Source organism: Centruroides vittatus, unplaced genomic scaffold, assembly GCF_030686945.1.
Source record: "Centruroides vittatus isolate TY-2023 unplaced genomic scaffold, ASM3068694v2 scaffold_435, whole genome shotgun sequence".
Taxonomy (NCBI): domain Eukaryota; kingdom Metazoa; phylum Arthropoda; class Arachnida; order Scorpiones; family Buthidae; genus Centruroides; species Centruroides vittatus.
The window spans coordinates 3,318,891-3,340,399 of record NW_027122708.1 but is presented as its reverse complement, the minus strand read 5'-3'; the positions used below and the strand labels follow the sequence as shown (position 1 = coordinate 3,340,399).

Below are 21,509 nucleotides of genomic sequence, written 5' to 3'. Positions count from 1 at the left end.
CCCATTCTACATTTAAAAATATAAAACATCTTGAATTAATGTCAAGGAACTTAAAAATAGAGTATAATCAAAACAATTATTTATTGTGACATCGTTAAAATTTGCAGCCTGTATTGTGATCATATTTTTAAATTTATTTAATTTAAAATATATGTTCTCTACCTCAACTGTAGTGTCTTGCCCCTTTACATCATACTTTTCCATTAGCAATGGAGTTGCATCAGTTATCTATTTAACTCCTTTCAGGGAAAACGTTTTGAAGTGAAATAACATTACTTCTGATTTGCATCAGAAGTTTGTATATAGTTAATCAGGGCCTCCTGTCCCTTAGCTTTCTATATCTGATCTTGACTTTCATGTATCTAATTCTGTTCTCGAGATTAAGAAAGGCCAGACAGATGGATAGTGGGAATTTATAGATCTACAATGTTTTCAAATTGCAGCCCAATTATACAAACCAAGTTATTAGAAAATTATTACAGTACATTATTCAGATGAATTTGTTTGTTTGGTTTAACCTCTCAACTGGACACAAGACAAGACCAATAAAACCAGAGTGTTCAGTTCAAAATCAGACAGTTGGCAATCCTAGTTATTACAGATAAGTTAGGTTAGTTATATTGATCATCTGAGAATAAGAGGCAACATGCCAGCAACATTAAGGAAGCAGAGGAAGAGAGTTTGCATAGTGCCCAAGAACTTTTAATTTAAAAAGCCTGTTTGGTCAATAAACATAATTGTTATTTACATGCCAATTGTATCATTTTTAAGTCTATTATACAGCCAACTATGCAATTCTCCTTGGGATTTTGCATATCAAGTATGCAGGCCTGCTACAATGTAACATGAACAGGATGCTAAGTAAGATCCTGGTATTCTTTATTATGTGAATATAAAATCATACTAATTTCTTCTTATTACAGTAGTGCAATCATGTTCTGCACCTGTTAGGATGCTGAATAAACCAAAAGGGGATTGTGGTGTTTCTTACTAACCAACGGTGACAGAAGGAAAAACAAACAAAACCTCCACCCCCCCTTTGTATACAAACTGAATCTGACTACTAAAACTTACAGTAGTAACTCCTTGATTGAAGATATTATTTGTTATTTATTTTTCAATATTTTCATATAACTTGACTGTAGATAGATAAAATATATTTAATTAGTAGATACTAAGCAAAATTATTGTTATAAGTTAGACTATATATAAACTAAAATTTAAAAATAAAAAATACTTGATAATGATTAATTGTATTAGACAATTACACAATCTCAACTAATTATTCATTGGCTGACTTGATAACCATCCCTCCCTCTTTTTGTTTTAAATAATAAAATGTATGACCAGATAGTGTACGAAATAGTGTAACTAGAACTGATATTAGGGGTCCCGAATTAGAACATGCAAACCTACATTTACCCCTGTACAACTGTGGATGTACTCTGCATTCAGAGTACAATCGTTAGTACTCTGAATGGAGTAAACTCAAATCTTTTATATAAATGCATTTGTCACATTCAAATCTTTTTCTGTACTTAATTAACTTATTTACTAAAAACCAGGCCCTTCTGGGTTGTCCCTGGTTATGCTATTGAAATGAAGCATTTGTTTAGAGAACAAAGAAAACAACAATATAAAAGTTATTAGCAAAAACAATTCTTTATTAGTAATACAAGTTATTAATAAAGGAGGGAAAAAAAAAATCAAAAATCATTATGCTTTTCAAAAATTTTTCCCCCATATTTTATTTCTTATTTAGACATTGTCATAAATAGGGAAACATTTCTTCCAGTGTGTTTATGAATCTAATTAAATCTGAATATTTTTAGTAGTATTCCCAGGTTATATGCACAAACCCTCCAATTTCAACAGAAGTTCCTTAATTTTTAAATCTACTCCAATTTCTTGGTAAAAGTTCAACAACAATAAATGTATTAGAGTGGTAAAGAATACCATATAATATTTCAACACCTTTATTTCCTATATTTAGCAGTATTACAATAATGAAACTGTCATTGGTTATTACATTAACATTATCACACAATAAAAGTTAAGATTTTGTATTGAGGTTAAGAACAAATTTTTACCAAATCTGACTACTCAAAATTGCTCCAAACAATTCAATAGTCATGGAGTAAAGTTAAATTGTTAAAGTTAAATTGGAGTAAAGTTGTTTAAATAATTTTAAATTAAAACAAATTTAAAATGCTGCGAAATTAAATAAACACACAACAAAAATATCAATTTAGCTTACCAGGACTTGAACCAATTCTACTACTGTCTAATTGCCATCTAGGTTCACTACTGCTCAGTGTTTGATAAAATATAATGAGCATAACAGTCCAAAAGGCAGCCAAACAGGAATAAAATATTATATAGAATACTGTAATTTTCACTGTAAAAAAAAAAATTAAGAATATTAGTATTTAAATTTAGTAATAAAATAATACTAATTTTTTTAAAATAAATACAGAACGATTATATTGTAACAACTTATTTCTATAAAAATTTTTTTGCATTTTTTAAAATTAAGTAAATTTCATTGTAAAATAGAAATTTTATTATAAATTTAATTCTTGTCGTCCGAGATCAACAGTTTAATTCTCTCATAAATAATCCAAAAAATTTAAAAGATAAATATTATTACATTTACAGTATGTCCACGGAACAGTTTTTTTTTTAAAATAAAAGATTTTCTAAAAATTTTTTAACAGGTCAAAATATAAAGTTTTATTAAAATGCATTATTGCAATTTTTAAAATCAATTTTATTTTAATATAAACGAAATTAAGAAATCTAACATTAATAGTTCTGTTGTAAAAATTGAAAGAATTAAGTTGACTGAGTTAAGGTTTATCAGCATCTAAAAATGCTTTTCATGTAATTCAACATTTTTACAAGATGGTTTAGCATTTTTATCAATAGAATTACTAAAATAAATTAAATCTCAAATCATTTAATTCCCTTTATTCATAAAAATTTAATTGCACAATTCAAGTACTTTTGTTGGAATGTAAAAATTATTTGATTAAAAAAAGTATATATAAGATTTTTAATTAAAGCTTATTCAATTTATTATTGTGCCTAAACTCATTTAAATTATTTCAGAAAAATATTTAATTTGTTCTAATAACTAACTAAAAAACTTCATATGTAAAATATGAAAATTGAAAGTTTAGAAATGAAAAGTTCTTTTAAAAACAAAAAATAAATAGTCATATAAATTAATGAATATACAATTGCTGCTTTTACTTTCTATTTGATGAAAACTAACTCAACATTTGAATTGTAAGAATCAAGTTTCAAAAGGAAATTTTAATATAATTCTGATTAAAAGTCAAATATTTTAAACGTTTATAATTTAATTTAATGTTCAATGACTGAAAATGAAGCTTTAAGGCTGTTTCCATATTACAAAAAAAAATGGGAACTAGATTCCATTCCCTTTCATTTTCTATTTAGTTTTAATATGTTGATATCGTGAAAAACAGAATTTAGTCTATAGGAACACAGTTTCCAATAGTTGATCTCACACTTTTCTAGTTATCTATTTTTTTTTTTGGTCTATTTTATTATAGATGAAAGAATACATCCTGAGATCTAAAAAGAATTCTGATTTTTCACTTGCACTTTTCAAATAGTCTCATTTTCCTTCCATACAAAAAGAAAATGTCATTACTATGTCATAACTGTAAATGTTTTTCTATTGGTCAAAACATGACAGTTGATGCTAACAGAAATGGAAAGTTGAAGTATTTTTTAATCTATGTTTCCATCTAGATTTTGGTTGATGGAAACTTCTGAGCAGGACCACTTCAGTTTCTAGAGTATTTTCCAGTAATGTGGAAACCAGCTTTTAGAATTAGTATAAATTCTGACAATTTCCTGAATTTCTTAAGGCTGGGGAAATATATATTAATTTTAACATTTGAAATTAAATTGTCTCAAATAAAATTTAATCAATGCATATGCTGGAAAATTTCATTTTTAATTCCGAATTGTTTTAAGTAAAGTGACCAGACATCCCATTGTCCTGACAGTTTGTCAGAATACCAATATGTCCCACATTCCTGGACTTCCCAGAAAAAAAAAATATCCTGTATTTTGAATAATCCTGGAAAATTCTCTTTTACAGAGAGGCAGGATTCCAAAGTGCACATATTTACAAGTAAACAATTGCTACCATTCATTAATTGTTATTATTGTGCATGTAGAGATGTATAAAATTTTTGACATCCTCATCCTTCTGGTTGATGGCAAACATCCTTGCTATATAACAATGCAGGTGGGTTGTCATTTGTCAGCAAACAAAAATAATTAATAAAAGCAGCATATTTCAAAACCATACAATTTTACCATTACATTGTGCTTTTATGGCTGCCATAACATTATTATAGGCCCTGGGCAAAGCAGTGCTCTACCTACATATATTTTTATTCCTGTGAGTGGTTGAGTATTGATAAAATTAAACACATTTATTAGTACTTCCAGCAAAATGTTTAAATGTTAAAAAGCATGCCATACAAAAAACATTAATCAACAGAAACATTTGAATATAATATGAGCCTTGAAAAACAATTTTAATATATAAATAATGCTTAATTGTTAAATCATACAGACAGAAATTATGATTTTTTGATGCAAAATGTTTTTGCAGAGAATTGCTTTATAATTGGCTTGAAGCAAATAGTCTTAAAGATGTTTTTTCCACACGAGTAAAAAAGTCAATTCAAACATTGCACAGTTGTGCTGTGAAGTTAATTTTTTGTGTTTGTTTTGAAAATGAATTTTTCCTGCATAGTTGGTCACCATCATGCATATGATTAAGTACAATTTCAAAATTGGGAAAACAGATTTCAAATTGTCCAAAATTATTTTTTCTGTGCAATGCAAGGAGATATCAATTTTCATTAACTAGATTAGCATGTGGCCCTTATGCTCATGAGGCTGAGAAACTGCCCAGAATGCCCATACATTAGGAAGGCCACCAGGCCTCTTATTTTTATCTGTGACATATGCAAGTGGTCTAGTAAGGAGGATGAGCACAGACTCAGGAACAAAGTGTCCCACATTTGCCATACAAAAAACTGATCAGTTTACTAAAAACAAATAATTTTAAATAAACTCAGAACAGTTAGAGTTACTTGAAACAAGATCACCCATTAATAACTAATACAATCAGGTCATTAATATAAATAACACAATCAAATACTACAGTTAAATGTTAACTAAAATACAGAGAAATACTACATTTAATAAAGTTTTTTCATACTTGAATAGATTATATTTAAAATATTATTTAACTAAGATTATTATACTGCTCTTCAAAGTATGATCCCATTTTTTACATTATACATTAGAACCTTGCAAAGAAGTTCTTGAATAAGAATTTTAACTTCAAATCCCAATTTTTTTCCCTCATTAGAGATGTAACTTTTTTCCATATAAAATGTTCTTAAAATTTTCTGCTTAAATAAACAGAAAACATTGTCCACAACTGAAAAATGGACTCAAATTTTTCAACTGTAATTTATTTGCCTATTTTAAAAGAATTTTTATTTAAAATTTTAAAAATTAATATAAGTGTTGCAAATATCATTTTGCACCTATATAATGTAGAAGTACAATGACTTTTTGATCAACCTGTACTTCATGAAAATGTTTGTTGCAAGATTGAGAAAATTAAATTGAGTTTGATATAAAATTTTCTTCTCTAAAAAATGGTAATATAATGTTTGAATCCTACCTTTTTAAAATAATTTATTGTATCACTGTGCTTTTACATTATATAGGTGTGTAATGATTTTGAACACTTAATTATATTAATTTTTAAAAATTTTAAGGATTTTATGCTACAACACTCTTAAAATAGGTTAATTTATTTGTACATAAAATGGAAATAAAAGTGAGTGGTTTAAGATATAAAATTTTAGATAATGAATTAAAAAGTTCTATTGACAAAAATACTAAATCTTCTCAACTGAGAATTAAGAGAGGCAAAAATGAGTTTATAAATATCAGTAAAATTACAAAATTAGTCAATCAAATGTTAAATTATATTACTGTGTTAATAATTACTGAAGATAAGTTTATTTTACTTAAAATTTACTAACTGAATTATCTGAACATGTAGAATAAAACATTCTTTTCTGAACTTGACTGCTAACATTTCAAAAGTCTAAACTTCACCTTATTAAGATTTTGTATAATGATATAAATTTGATGTCATTCAAAAGAGAAAAAATATAACCTATACAAAACCTATGGAGACATTAAATTCTCCATAAATATAAGATGACGAATTTCTTAATTTTTTTTGAGGTCCATTCATCTTTAATGTTTCAAGGTAAGAAAGCTAGGAGATCAAGTGAAACAACATTATACTCAGCTAGGTATAATGCTATTTTAATTGGCCTTTATTTGCTCTTTACTGTTAACATTAATTTTCACAAATGTAAAATTCAGTTTTTAGTCAAGTTAAAATAATTAAAAATCAAATCTTTCAGAGAATTTATCAATAAATTTATTATTTAGAAATATCTGTTTATTTGATTATATTTTTTTAAACTGACATTAACTGTAACCTTTAATCATTAATAATGCCGTTTGTAATAAAAAATTTTAATTTACAGTATTCAAAACTTTTTCCAAATATTCTCATTCAACATGTATTCATAACTGTATATAAATATTCAATTCAGATCACATTACTACTTGGGAAAAGTCAATAATTTTTTTAAATGAATTTATTTACTGAAAGGGCAAAGATTTTTATACTAAAATAGTGTAAAAGGCCTGGCCAAAACTACTATAAAAAGCTTTATTTTAAGCAATAAAATACCAAGGAGAAAAGTATCTCAACAGGAAAAATTGAATTTGGCACAAAGCCAAGTTGTTGCAAGTAATCCAATTAAAGAAATTTAAAAATGAAGAATTTTTATAGAGAGAACAATTTTCTATAAAAATTTGATTAAAAAAATTTAACAAAACATCTCAATTTGGTTATAAAAAATAATTAAGAAAAAATGCATTTATTTAAAATCGAATTTTATGAATGAATATAAATCCGATTTGAGCGTGATATCGGGCTTAATTCGATGAGCAAGTTTAAACCACCGCGTTGCTTTTTTTAAAAAATAGTTTATCTTCATTTTCCCAAAATAGCATTAACAAAGATTAGTTTTAATTAGAATCTTTTTAAGTTATCTTGTAAATTTATTTTTAATTTAAATTGCAATATTAAGATATTGTAATATTACTTTAATTTGACGTTTAAAAATTGTTAAAACCTGATTAAGTATCTATTATTATTTTCGCATCTTTCCCTTCTAAAATTTTAAAAATTAAAATTAACATATGCAATAATTTACAAAATAATACAAAGTATCCCGGTGAGAAATAAAACAATTGGCATTTTCAATACCCTACGAAAATATAATTGAAAATAGCAGTATGCTTTTGTTCCCAGAGACCGATTTCCCAGTAAGCTGCGGTCAATTACAGACTGGTTCAGACTGACTCGTTCAACCGGTTTCTGACGTAACAATTACAGTACAGTACTTGAACTGTGCGCCGAATTACATCAGTATTTGAGTATAAAAAAAATTTCATTTATGTTAGCTGCATTAGAATTTTTACAAGCTTCTTAATCGATGTTAAATTATAAATAGATACGATAACAAATGATCCATAGTCAAATTAAACAATATATCATCCGATATACAACATGCGTGTTTTTAAAATAATGTATTAATATATTTCTCATACCTTTTATTAATTGTAGTATAAAGTTTCAATTTATATACATTCAATTCATCATTGTTTAATTTGTTTATACTTAAAGTACATTCTCTATTTATTAGAAAATGTCTTTGCCCTATGATTTAATTTTCGAATGAGTAGAAGTACAAACACTAGACACAAATTTTGTCGTCAATACGTAAATAAATCAACATGCAGTTTATAATTTAGAGTCTTCTATACTAAAAATTAAACACATCTGTAAATTTTAATAACTAACTATATTAATGTAAACGATATGAATAATTTAGCGAAAGTTTATTCTCATCGAGTAAAATTAAATAGTCAACTCCACTCGTTTGACCCAATTTTATGTGCTGTATATAACGTGCAGAAGCAAAGATTTTACTATTTCCCGAAACACATTCATTCTCAAGTAGTTGCAAATGTTTCGTGTAGAACAAAACTCGAGAGAATCAAAGGCGAGATGGAATTTGTCAAAAGATCTCAAAGGGCAGTTTATATTTCTGCTCTGTTTCTTCTTGGCCTTCTGCCAAAAGAAAAATACTAATTTTTATTTGTTCAATGTAATAGAATTGTGTAATATGCATAGAGAAAATCTTAATTCAGATAATCTGTAAACTTTTCGGAAAAATCTTAGATGTTATAGTTTTAATTTTTAATGCTAAATAAATCATAATTTATACTGTACAACAACAATTATTTTTTTAATTAAGGAATTTCATAATTTTATTTTTAAAAAAAGAGCATTAAACAAACGCGTTAAAATTTATTGGCTTATAAATGAATCTAAGAATTAAAATTTATTATAATTTTAAAACAAATTTCATAATTATTATGGCATTATATCAAATCATTATATAGGACTATTATATATTATATATTCTAGGGAAGTGACGAGAAACTTTCTGTATACGGGCCGCAAGAGAACTTAATAAGCTTCTGGCGGGCCGCATACATGTTTTTCTCATGGGGTTGCAGGCTTTAGGTCTGTTGCGTAACATAACTGCTAGTACAACATATTACTATATCACATATATTTGATACATGTAGTTTATTTTCATCTTTTCACTAGTCAAATTTAGTTTGAATGTCCTTCGTCACGAATATCAGTTTCATTAAGATTGCAGAATGGTACAAGACAAAAAACGAAATTACGTTGACAACAGCCGGGAGAGCGCAGACTGCCCATGATTAATCTAAAGCATTCAGATGAATTATTATGCTATTTATACATCAAACTCGACAGCTTTCTAACAGATTTGTTCAAATATGATAAGATACAAATAGAGTATCTGTTGAATTGATTGAATGTTCGATTTTGATATCTATTGCAAATATTTATCAACAGATAAGTATCATTATTCTTAGAAACATTATCAATAAGTATATATTTGCTTTTAATATTGACAATACAATTTTGATAAAAATCACTAATTTTACTAGTATTCACACACAATATACCCTACATATACTGTATATATCAATATATAAAATTAATCTTCGAGTAAAGGCACCATTAGTCGACCGTTTAAATCTGTTTTGGATTGATATTTTTTATTACGACGTGTAGAAACAAGTAAAGCAAAATTCATATATGAAAATAAAGTTTGTTTTTCCATGACAAGTAGAGAACAATTTTATTAGACCTTTGTTTACATGAAAATAATAATCACAGGACTGCTCACCCAATAGTCGCGACTAGCGAGTCGCACGATTGTTTAATGGTAGTCGATAATTGGGTTCTCTTTCACAGAGACTTATACTTTCACAGTTGCCACGTTTGTCAGAGAGTTCTATAATAGCGAGGTTGAGGCCGAAGTTTTAGGGTCGATTTACACACAGTGACGTGACGGCACAGTGACCGTTTGGTGTATTAACATCGATAAATATCACACATAGCCAATCAGAGTTTCATCTACGACACGTGATCTGTATTCAGTCAATCATACAAGTGTCGTACGTGAAATTCTAATTGGCTGTGTGTGATATTTATCGACGCTTACTGCACTGTGCCGGCACGTCACTGCTGTGTGTAAATCGACCCTTAAACGCAAAAACGTGTACGTCGGACGTTCAGCGCCGCTTTCCTGTAAGCCTAGAAGTTTGACAATGGCGTTTGGAATGTCGAGCATGATTCCACTGACTTTCCAAACACCATTGTCAAACTTCTAGGCTTACAGGAAAGCGGCGCTGAACGTCCGACGTACACGTTTTCGCGTTTAAAACTTCGGCCTCAACCTCGCTAATAAGCGTTTTGTAGAAAATACGGGCCCTCATTATCGATTCCAACGGAACAGTTCCAGAAACGAAACTGGATTTACCACCTCCAGAACAAAGCAACTGATACGAAAACGAAATAGCTAGTATTATCAGATCTGATACTGTGAAAGTGACACAAATTTTTAATAATTATTCTACTTCGTACATTTGAATTAAAATTCTAGCTAGTTTAAAAACTTAATTAGTTGTGTAAAATTTGCTGTTTTCTTTTCTTGATACTGAAAATAATTGATTTTAGATATCGATATTCACACGAAACACCCCCTAAATTAAATTCCTGGATTTAACAAACCCGAGTAAATATTTTCATATTCCTCAATTTCAACGAATCAACAAAAATAATTTTTTTTAATGATGTTATTCAAAAGATCTGAATTATTCTCAGTAATCTAACAAAACCGTCAAATTTTTTCCGTGAGAAATTTTACACTAATCTAGAAATATTTAAAAACTTATTGTGTCTATTACTGTAGAAAGTCATCCAAATAGTGTAGTTTTAAGCTTTTTCTAAGCAGATTTAAGGGCTCACTTATTGCTTTTACTTTTGTTCAAGTGACAATCTGACAAAATATAAGACTGAGTTAATTTAGAGCAGTAATTATTTACTCCACTAAAAATTAGCTGCTGCTTTCCTTTAAGTTATTCTAACATTTAGTTTCAAATGTACTGTACAATGTAAAATATCAAGTATTCGTATTGATATATAATATTACCATCAAAATTTAATTTTCCAGCTTTAGCCATTGATCAGTAAGCATAAACAATAACACATTCTTCAAATCTCACAGTAGATAAAAAATTATTCCAAATTTTTCCATTTCCATTATATCTAAAAAATGTTAAGCTCACTTTTATTTATAAACAAAAAGCATGCTTTAATTCAAAATCATTGTGTTCATATTTTTATAGAAAGAATGTTTGGATCTTATCAGTAGATTTTCTTCCATTTATCTGAATTATTTGACCCTGAAAATATAAAGAATTCTAATGTAGTTTTTTGTTTATATGAAGCAAGCTTGTTTGCTAATATTAATGCATATTTTCATGTCTTTTTACATTCTTGCATAATGCTCAAAATATTCCAATTATTTAAGATGTTGGGTCTACTAGTTTTTCCATATTTTGTAATAGAACAACAATAAATGATATAAAATTGAAATTCAATTTTATATCATTTATTGTTAGTTAAAACTAGACTTATTTCTATTCATTCTGTTTAAAATTTTCACATTTAATGATTTAGATATGCTTTACAGAACAATTCATATTGAATATTTTAAAAATCAGGTAATAAATTTGATAATTGGAATCAAAGTTATTAAAGATTTTTTTAGTCTTTGTACATCATTTAATATAGTTTTGTGATCATTTTTCTATCATATATGCATTTAGTGAACTCATTTTTGTAATGACATTTTTTAAAGCTAAGCTACTTCTAATGAAAGAAAACTTAAACCATAATAAGTAATGGCAAGTACAGTATCAAATTGCTTGATAAGAAAAATAGAAATGAAAAATAATAAAATAGCAAAAAAAATTGATAAGATTGTTGTCAGAATGAATTTGATAAAATATAAAAAATGACTAGTAAAATGACTATGAAGGACAAGATCCAAGACCAGAGAAAGTGAATGTTTTCTTGAGTTACTTTGAATAAATTCTTTTGTTTTAAAGATTTTACAGACAATGTCAAGTAATCTGTTCCTGAAAATCAAACTGAGTGAAAATGCCAAATTGAAAGCCTGTTTTCCATTACTTAAAACCTGAAGGCAATGAAGAGTGTAGAACAGACAGCTGTAACTGATCATCTATGTTGCTTATCGCATGCAATGATACTGTCATTCAATGCTGTCAAATTTGCAACATGTCCTTCATAACCACACTTTTTAGGTGTCCCCACAACCAAATATTATACAGATTAAAGATCTGGAGAACAAGATAAAAAGCAAGGCAATGGGAAATGCATAACTGGTCAATCAGTGAAATGTTGCAGAAACCATCTTGTAAGTTAAGTGTTGAAGATATCATCACTTGCATCATAATGCAGATGAAGTATGAAAGTTTAAGCATCTCTTGGTATTTCTAGGCTGAAGTTTATCACAAGACCATCAAGGCCCAGCTTCTTTGAAGAATGGTCCAAGGATTTAGTGTAAAATTAGTCTGGTATGGATTCACAGCCATAAATGGAAGTGAATTCATACCAGACTAACAGATTTTCAGCAGATTGTACAGTAGACAGATTCCAGTACACTGCACTTGTCTAAGCAGTGTAGTGGAATCTGTCCACTAGAAAATATTTGGACCATAAAAAGTTGTCCTGAGTTATGTACAAGTGTTTATTGCTCCACTGACATGAAAATGTGACTCTTCTCTTCAGGATCTTCTATGGCCACAATAGCTCTTCCATTCTGGTAAGGAAGAGCAATACAAAACAAAAGTCAGTTGTGACTGATTTTATATGGATCACAACACCAACTTACTCAGTATCTTCCACACTGTCATGGGATACACTCAGCTTCTTTTATGCTGCATTTGCACTATTGAAGTCTGCATATTATCCATTGACTGTTCAACAATTATAACACTTTCAACCTGTAAAATAATGGGTTTACACTTTCAATCCAGGTTAAACTTCCAGATGTCCAGTTTTCTCAAATTAAGTGATTTAGAGTCAATGATTCTTGGAATAAGTGCTTATATAACAGTTAAAGTACTAAAGTACAGTTGCAGTATTATTTTCATAACAGCTTCTGTGCATTCTAGCAAAATGGCATTATAACTGAAAAATGATTTTCAACAATTGTGGCCACTTTAATATTTAGAACTAGGCTATAACATGTTTGCTTATGCAAGGAAAATTTTTTGTTGTTTAGTATATATTTATGAGTTTTAGTACTAAATACTTTCTACAGAAATGTCTTCTGCATGTCTTGAAATATCATACCAGATTTGGATGGATTTAGACTGCTCTTTAGCACTATCCAGTGTTAAATAGAGATACACTAGGTAGTTATATATTTCAGTAACTTTACTTACGTTTTCTTATATAAATGTTGGATGAAAAACAGTGATATATAATTTTTAAAGTTTTGATATTAAAAATCAAGAGAATTTACTTGGAAAATAAAAAACCAAAGTGCAATTCTGTGGGATATCTGCATATACTTTTAAATTATAATATATTTTATACATTTATCAATATCAAGAAATGCACAGAGGAAAGATTATCTTTATATCATTGCAATTTCAGATAGAGATGAGGATCATACAACTCTGAGAAGAGGATGTTATGGAAATAGAGTATCATTTACCATCATATTAATGCTAAAATATGTTGTTTCAGTAACAAAATGACTAACAATAATCCATTGAATCTGTTCGTTTTGTAATCTACATAAAATTTGTTAAAAATGAACAAATCTAATGGCTTAAGTGGGCAATTGAAAGCCCACTTAACAGGTTTGTTTTACATTGAAATTAATTTCAATACAGACAGATTAACATTTTTTTCCCAAATATTAAATTCCTTATTACCACAAAGTGTACAGAGAAAGATTTTTCCAAAGTTCAGAATCTTTTTATCTAATATTTTCATTTCATTCTTCAGTACTATCACAATAGCATTCTCTAAACTGAATAATAAGCAAAACAAATCAAAATCACTGATTCAATCACATTGCATTGATTTAATACACGGATATACAAAAGTGAAAAGCTTTCTTGAAAAGCCTTCATATTCGTATGGAACATCAGTGGAATCGTGCTCGACGTTCCAAATGCCATTGTCAAACTTCTAGGCTCACAGGAAGGTGGCACTGAATGTCTGACGTACACATTTTGGTGTTGAGAATGTCAGCTGCAACCTCTTTAATAGCTTATTTTTAATAAAAAGACTTTTCTATAGAGAAAATTATTATATACTTTGTTCAACAACAACATTCAGTATTTGACTTATTTAGATTTAAAATTTCTTAAATTACATATACCAATAAAAATTATAGATGTTATATATAGATATATTTTTATTTACTGTTTTATCCTTGTAAATAGGACTAAAAAAGTATTGTATTTGAAATCCAGAAAAATGTTTATTATAAATTCTGAATTTTTTATGTAAAAAAAACAGAATACAAACAAAAACTTTAAATTCTAAATATTTTAAATCCTAAGTTTTTGTTTGTATTCTTATTTTTAGAAAAACTATAGATCTTGGAAAAACATTTGAAATTTTCTGGATTTGATCTTTAAGCAGCCTTACTAAAGAATTTCTTTGAGATGGTTATAAAAATGATTACCAATATCAAATTTATTAAAAATATTTGTTAGGTAGTTAAAAGTAAAACTATATTTAATGATTTTTATATCTCAATGTTCTCATGTAATTTTCAGATTTTTCTTTTTATACTGGAAACACTAATGTTTTCTCATTTTGAAATAGAACAAAAATATATGCTATCAAAGCTACTTAGAAAAATAATTTTTGAGACTATTATTTCAATATGTATCTATAGAAAATATTTTAATATTCAAAAATAATAGGTTATAAAATATAAACAAATTTTAAATATTTAAATTTGTATTGAATTTAAAATATTATATGTGCACTTAAATAGGATAATTAATTTAAAAGAGCAACTTAATATGATTTAAACAACAAATTAGATGAAAATTAAATGTTACAAAACATTTCATTGTAAATGACAACTTTCATAATATATAAAGCACTTTCCTAGTTCTCTCCACTTACAGCAATGCCATAGCTTATACAAAATTATGATTCTTGCCAATGTTGAAGCTAAAAATATCATTTAAAAAAAGAACGAGTTTGTAGGCCATGGAAGTACCTGTACAGGAAGGCTTTACAGTAACAAGAATACAATTGAACTTTAATGAGGAAACTCTATTCAGTCCTGAGTTTAGAGAGAGTATTCAACTGTAATGTAAATGCAAGCCTATATTTTTAAAATGATGTTCAAGGGCATTTATAAAATTTATAAATATAATCTATTAAGCTTCAGATAAAGTATAAAACTACAATATTTCATGTTATTGTACTTTAAGATAATATAATGTTTTAATTTTAAAAAAAAACATTATTATTTAATAATTCTTAAAATAAATTTAGAAAAAAAAATCAAAATATAATATATTAGAATAAAGTTTAAATATATTACATGTTAAAATAAATTATTGAATCCACAACAGAAATAATAAAATGATATGTAAAGATTAATGTAAATCATAAAATTGAAAATTGTTTATATTAAAAAAAATCTGTTAATTAGAAAAAATAATTAAATTCCCACATTTCTGAAATTATTAAATACACAAACAGATGATATAGTTGGAAAAAAAAAACTATTTGATCCTATTTGTTGTATAATTATACAGTAATATTTAAAATAAATAGCAAATTCAAAATTCTAGTAGTTTACATAATAAAACTTTGATAAATTAATTTAAAATAAAACCTATTGAGGCTAAGAAATTTAAACTTTTATAAAATAATTTATGACATCGTATCTATTACTTATTTCAGAATGTTTTCAGAAACATTAAGGCAATTGTTTTTTAATTTTTATATAAAAGTCAATTCTATATTTTAATAGAATTTATTATTATAAATCAAAATACAAAATTTATTTTCAAAACTAAATACATTTTTGTTCATTTAGCCTTAAAGGACTATTCATAATATTTAATCTGAAAATTATTTTTTATTGAATGTTTTAATTATAAGCTAATGCCAAGATAGATTTAAAGTAGCCAAGTATTCTAAACTCTAAATTACTTGTTTTTAAACTTTGCCCAATAACTTTTTTTTGTAGATTTAAAATCTGAATAAGCACTAATAAGCATTGTGTGCATTATTATTCATTCAATAATTTATTCCAAATAGCTGTAAATAAATATTAAGATTATAGAGGCCAAAAATTTAGAATAGATAAAATGCAAAATTTTAAATGCATCTATCAATATGTTATACATTAATTTTTCATTACATATACTACAGCGGTGCTAGAGTTTAAAAAATTCTCTACAACTGTTATGGTAAACAAAAACATGAATAGAATTTTATACTGTTTTATTTCAAAATGTTCAATTTTTCAACTTAATTCCAAGATTTTTCAGCAAGTTTAAATAAATTAGGATTATACATGCATTTTTTTTAAAAATCAAACTAGGTATTTTGAGTTGTAGTAATTTTAATAATCAATATAGAAATTTGTGTGTCTAGTTTAAGTCCCATGCTTATAATTACTTTTTGCCAAATGAAAAAAAATTATTCTTAAATCTAAAAGATTACTTCTAAAAAAAAAGTTATCAAAAATAAAAAGTCAATTACAAGTAAGCAAATTTTCTAAACATACCTGCTGAATTAGATTTAAAATTTTGATCTACATACATTTCTTATAATCAACATTGCAGTGAATTAATACAAAAACATACATGGTTATTAATATCGTAATAACCATATTGATTCTAATAACTTGGATCTTAAATATCAAATATAATTTGGAAATCTTTAAATTGAACTTATTTTATTTAAAATACTTTTTTACTGTATTTTCCTTAGAAGAGCTAATATTTTAAAATTTACAGAATTATATAAAACTTACATATTAAAAACAATATATGACTAATGTTTTATGACCAAAATACAGTATTAGTCAAGTTATTTTAGTAACTATAGAAAGCTTAAAAAATTTCAAAACTTTATTGAAAATGTTTGAGTTTTTTAATATTAAACTGAGATTAAATTTTGCTTTTTATTAATTTTTTTTTTAAATTAAAAAGTTATATTGACAAAAGAAAACAACTGAATGCTGACTATAAAAATTAACATTCATCAAGTTAGAAACAAAACTAGCTTTATTAGTAATTAATATTTGATAACAAGTGTCTAAAAATTAGGTTATTTAAATATTTCAATAAAAAAATATTAACTGAAATATGCTAAAGACATTTACAAGAAAATATTAATATTCATTAAACTTTAATGCAATTAACATTTGAAATAATGTAGATGTTTTCTTTACTACATCCTTGGTTAAATCATCATCAACTGTACAGGAATGAAATAAGATTATACTCATTTTATGATAGGTAGTGAAGTGGAACTTCTTATAATCAGCCTGAAGAATCTCAAGGTGGTCAAAGCATTATTAACAAGTCTTTACTTAATAAAAATTATTCTTTAGCATAATACTGTAGTTACATTTTAGTATTTTATTTCAAATTAAAACACTTTAATCTGATTTTCAAACTAGTTGATCTAATTGGATTTTTAATTCTTTTGGATTTTACAATTATATCAAATTAAATTACCTTAAAAATAGTTAACACACTGCTGCAAAATGTCATCTTTCATTATATATTAACATGCTGATTAAATATATATTCTAAAAAAACTCATATTTATTAGAAAAGTTTAAAATGATTCATTTTTAACTTATTTTTGCTATTTAATAAAAATTAGCATAAAGCAAAAAAGCAAGGAATTAGAAAAAGCTGAGTTATAAAAAAATAGTTTTAGTATTAATTTATTCAAATTAAGAAAAAAGTTGTTTATTTAATATCATAAAATTTTCTATAATATTCATATTGGCTATAACATATTTAACATTTTAAATTATTTAAAATATTAAACTCAAAATATGAAAAAGGATGCACAGAGGGGAAAAAAACCATTATAGAATTTGACCTTTTACCAAATATGTAGCATCTATTTAATTTTATATGCAATTTTTCTTTATATCTACATTTGAGTTCTCAATTATTTTATTGAAATGAATTATATAATTAACTTTTATAAAAATAAAAAGATATGCATTAATACAATAATTAGTATGCTACAAGAGTGTGTTTCAAAACTAATGAAATGACAAAAACAACTGAATTCTTAAATAATAGTTTGCATAATAAAAAAAATCCACTAACATTTTTTTCAATTCTTACCTCAAAAGTATACATTATATTAAAAAAATTTAATAAAGAATACTTGAAAGCATTTATTATATATATAGTATTTTATTATAACATGGATTTCCTTCCAAATGACAATTATTCAGATTTTGTAATTGATTTTTACCTTTTATATAAAAATATGCTTCCTTATAAAAGTATAATATATTTTTAACATCACATTGATATCACTACATTTTTGCAAAATTACAGAAAGCTCTATGAAAAGGTAATAAGGTGTGTGTATATATATATATACACACACACACACACACAAATTATTACAATAAAATCAGATTTCTATATCTGAAAATTTTATCGTAATATGTTTTTGTAAAATGAAATTAAAATATTCCATAATGCTAATTATAATTCAATAAATCTACATTGTCCAATCCATATTTAGTTTCATTAATGGTAAATTAACAATGATCATTAAAGACTGGTTAATCCATTAACTTTATTCATGAATAAATTATTTGAATAAAATTCAATATAAATATCAAAATATAAAATACATATACAGTACATTAGTTATATTAATCCTGTTCCATTTTGTTGTTAGTGATTTTGATAAACAATCCTGAGAACTTAATGTAAATATTGAGATTATTAGACAAGATCTAAATATATTCCATATAGGTAAATATAAAGTTGAAGTAGTGATATCTAACTATAGTTAAAGATGTTTGCTTTAAGTTAACAGTAAATAACACTTTGGGGAAATGCTTTTTGCAAACTATTACTCATATATGCATTAGATTAAATTCTATCTATCTATCTATATATATAATTCAATTATATTCAATTATAAAATATTTTCAAATTTATTGCAGATGTACAATATGAAAATTATTAAATATAAAATTGCTAATTTTAAAAGTGCAAATTAACAAGTTTCATTACATAAAGAATATTACAAAGCAATTTTATATATAAAGATTATTATAAAGCAATTTTTTAAAAAAGTTAGTTTTTAACAGTTAGAAACCTAACTAAAATATTTTAACAGTGATAAAATTAATTATTGCTAATTTCCAAATTATTTATCTACTATTCTATATTTATATTTCAAGAGGAAGTCACCAAGTTTTTTGGTCTAGTATTAATCAGTATGGAGGATGTATAAATTAATCATTTAAACTAATTCATAGACTACTAATGCTATAAAATAATCTGTACTCTGAAACTGAGCCAAACAAAATTCAGTTTACAACATATGTTGACTTCCAAAAATGAAAAGGTTGAATTATTTGATGTCTTTAGTCTGTTTTGTCTATTACAACAATTTTCTTTATACCAATCAGCGAAAACAAATATATTTTCACATCAATAAAATTTTAATTAGAATAAGATAAACCATTTCTGCATAATTTTTCATTTACTATATTTAAAACACTAAAATATCCTTCAAAATATAAAACAGTTATATATACTAAACAGTGTGGTCTGATAAAGTGTATTCATCCACCAAGAGAATACAAATTTAAAAAGACAAGTAAATGCATTTTATTAAAATGAAATCTTGTTTAAATTAATTTTTCAAATAGAGATTACAAAATTAAAAATTATTAGTTCAATATTTTAGCCCATTAAATAAATTAACTCATGTAACAATTTTCATAAAAGTATTTGTTAGCGTCCTTGAGTTTTGATGTGGGACTAATCAACAATTAGTATTAACAAAACACAAAAAACAGTCTTCATATTTGCAATATTTTCCCCAATCATCATTAAAATATTTATACAAAAAAAAAATCATTTCTCTCTCCAGTGATGCAGTTAGAATTACATAAAAACTAATTTTCAGTTTAAAACTTAAAATAAAAATTGAGTTTTTACATAAATATTTATCTCGGAGGAAAATTAAATTTAAAACGACAGTCATAAATAAGATTTCAGATAATTTATTCTTTCTATAATTATTATAAAAATTCATTCAATTTAAGTTACATTATATACGGTTAAACAATGAAAACACACGAGGTTTATCAGTTTCCTAATTCGCAAAAATACTATAAAAAAATCAACATAAATCATGCTGAATATAGACTAATCTCCAGTCAAGAAATCTTTAAATTTCTTATCAGATAACTTAAACAAGATTAAAATGTCAGCAGAAATCTGATATTTGTCCTATTTACTTCCAGTTCTTTTTTCTTAATTAATGAGGAAATGCTTAATTCCTCAATCTGACTTATTCATTTTATAATTTAAAATTAAAAAAAATTACTTTATATAAATTATTAAAATTATAAAAGTTTAATTCAATTTCATTATTTAAAATGAATAAATTCGACGAAATTACATTAAAAAAAAAAGGAAAGGAAATGCGGAGGTAGAGAAAGAAAAACAAATTGCTTAATTTCATTTAAAAACTTGGCTTATGAAATGCATTTATTATATGGATCTTATTGTATAAATGGTTACATTTTTAACCATTTGTTTAGTTTATTATAAATAATAAGGGTATTTTCAATCGCAAGCGGTTTAGATCAAAGTTCATTTTGTGCATTAGAATCCATTAACTTTCTGAATTCGTTCGGCATTCGAGTAGCTCGTCGAATAGAAATTTAGAAAAGGAAAAAACTTGCGGAAATCTACAAAAAATTTGCCACACGCAAATGTTTTAAATGAATTATATCGAGTTAAAATTAAAGAGAAGATAGTTGGATTTATCCCGTATCCGAGCGAAGTATCTGTAATTACGTTTAATAATTAATATATTTTTTTAAACGTAAGTAGCACATTTGCATGAAACGAATCCACCCAATTTGTTCGATAGAACAGATGCGGATGTCGGTAGCTTCTCCGAAGCAGATATTGACGCCCATTCATTAAATATGGAAAGAATCAATAGGTAAAAAAATAAAGAAAAAAAAAGGGGGACTTACACCAACTCATTCCAGTTCTCCCTAAGCATTCTTTCGTATCGGAATTCCATAAAAATTGTTTACAACCTTGCCATTTCGTCAAATTAGACGGCTTACTAAACGGTCCTTTATCATCCGCCATCGTTGATCTTCTTCGAAGAAAAGCGAAGAGATAGAGAGAGAACAGAAGATCAATTCGTCGCCTACTTTCCGACCAAGAAGGAAGGTGCCCGGATGAGAGAATGGTCGAGCCTGCGCAGTAAGTATCTGGAATCGCCAGACGGCGCTATCGTATCTCCCGCATCCGGGATCGGGATGCGGAGTCATATTTGCTTCATGTGTTTTCGGGAGAGAAACAAGAGTATTGCCTTCTTTTCTCACTGTTGGCATTTAAAAATAAAAGAAAAAATAAAATTCATTTTTCTTTGCCTAAACGGATTCTATTAAATATCCTTTACGATAAGGTGTTAATTCGTATTTCTATTTTTGCATGTTCTTTACGAAAATGTAGAATTGGAATGGTATTATAATTTTGACGAGGAAAAAAAATTATCTTTTTAAATAACTATAAAATTATTTAATGGATTGAATTCTCCATTAAAAAATATTTAATATTTTCTGCAC

General features: G+C 26.2%; 1 protein-coding gene across 1 annotated transcript in view; it reads right to left on the bottom strand.

Annotated features, from left to right (window-relative positions):
- The window catches only part of nrv3 (nervana 3), a 34,194-nt gene extending 13,068 nt beyond the window's left edge, over window positions 1-21,126 (bottom strand). Inside the window, exons 1-2 of the mRNA XM_067287222.1 lie at window positions 20,907-21,126; window positions 2,258-2,398 (exon numbers count right to left, since the gene is read on the bottom strand). Coding sequence (XP_067143323.1) covers window positions 2,258-2,398; window positions 20,907-21,027 — 262 coding nt within the window. The 5' untranslated portion in view covers window positions 21,028-21,126. The remainder of the gene's footprint in view (window positions 1-2,257; window positions 2,399-20,906) is intronic.
- Between the last annotated feature and the right edge of the window lie 383 nt (window positions 21,127-21,509).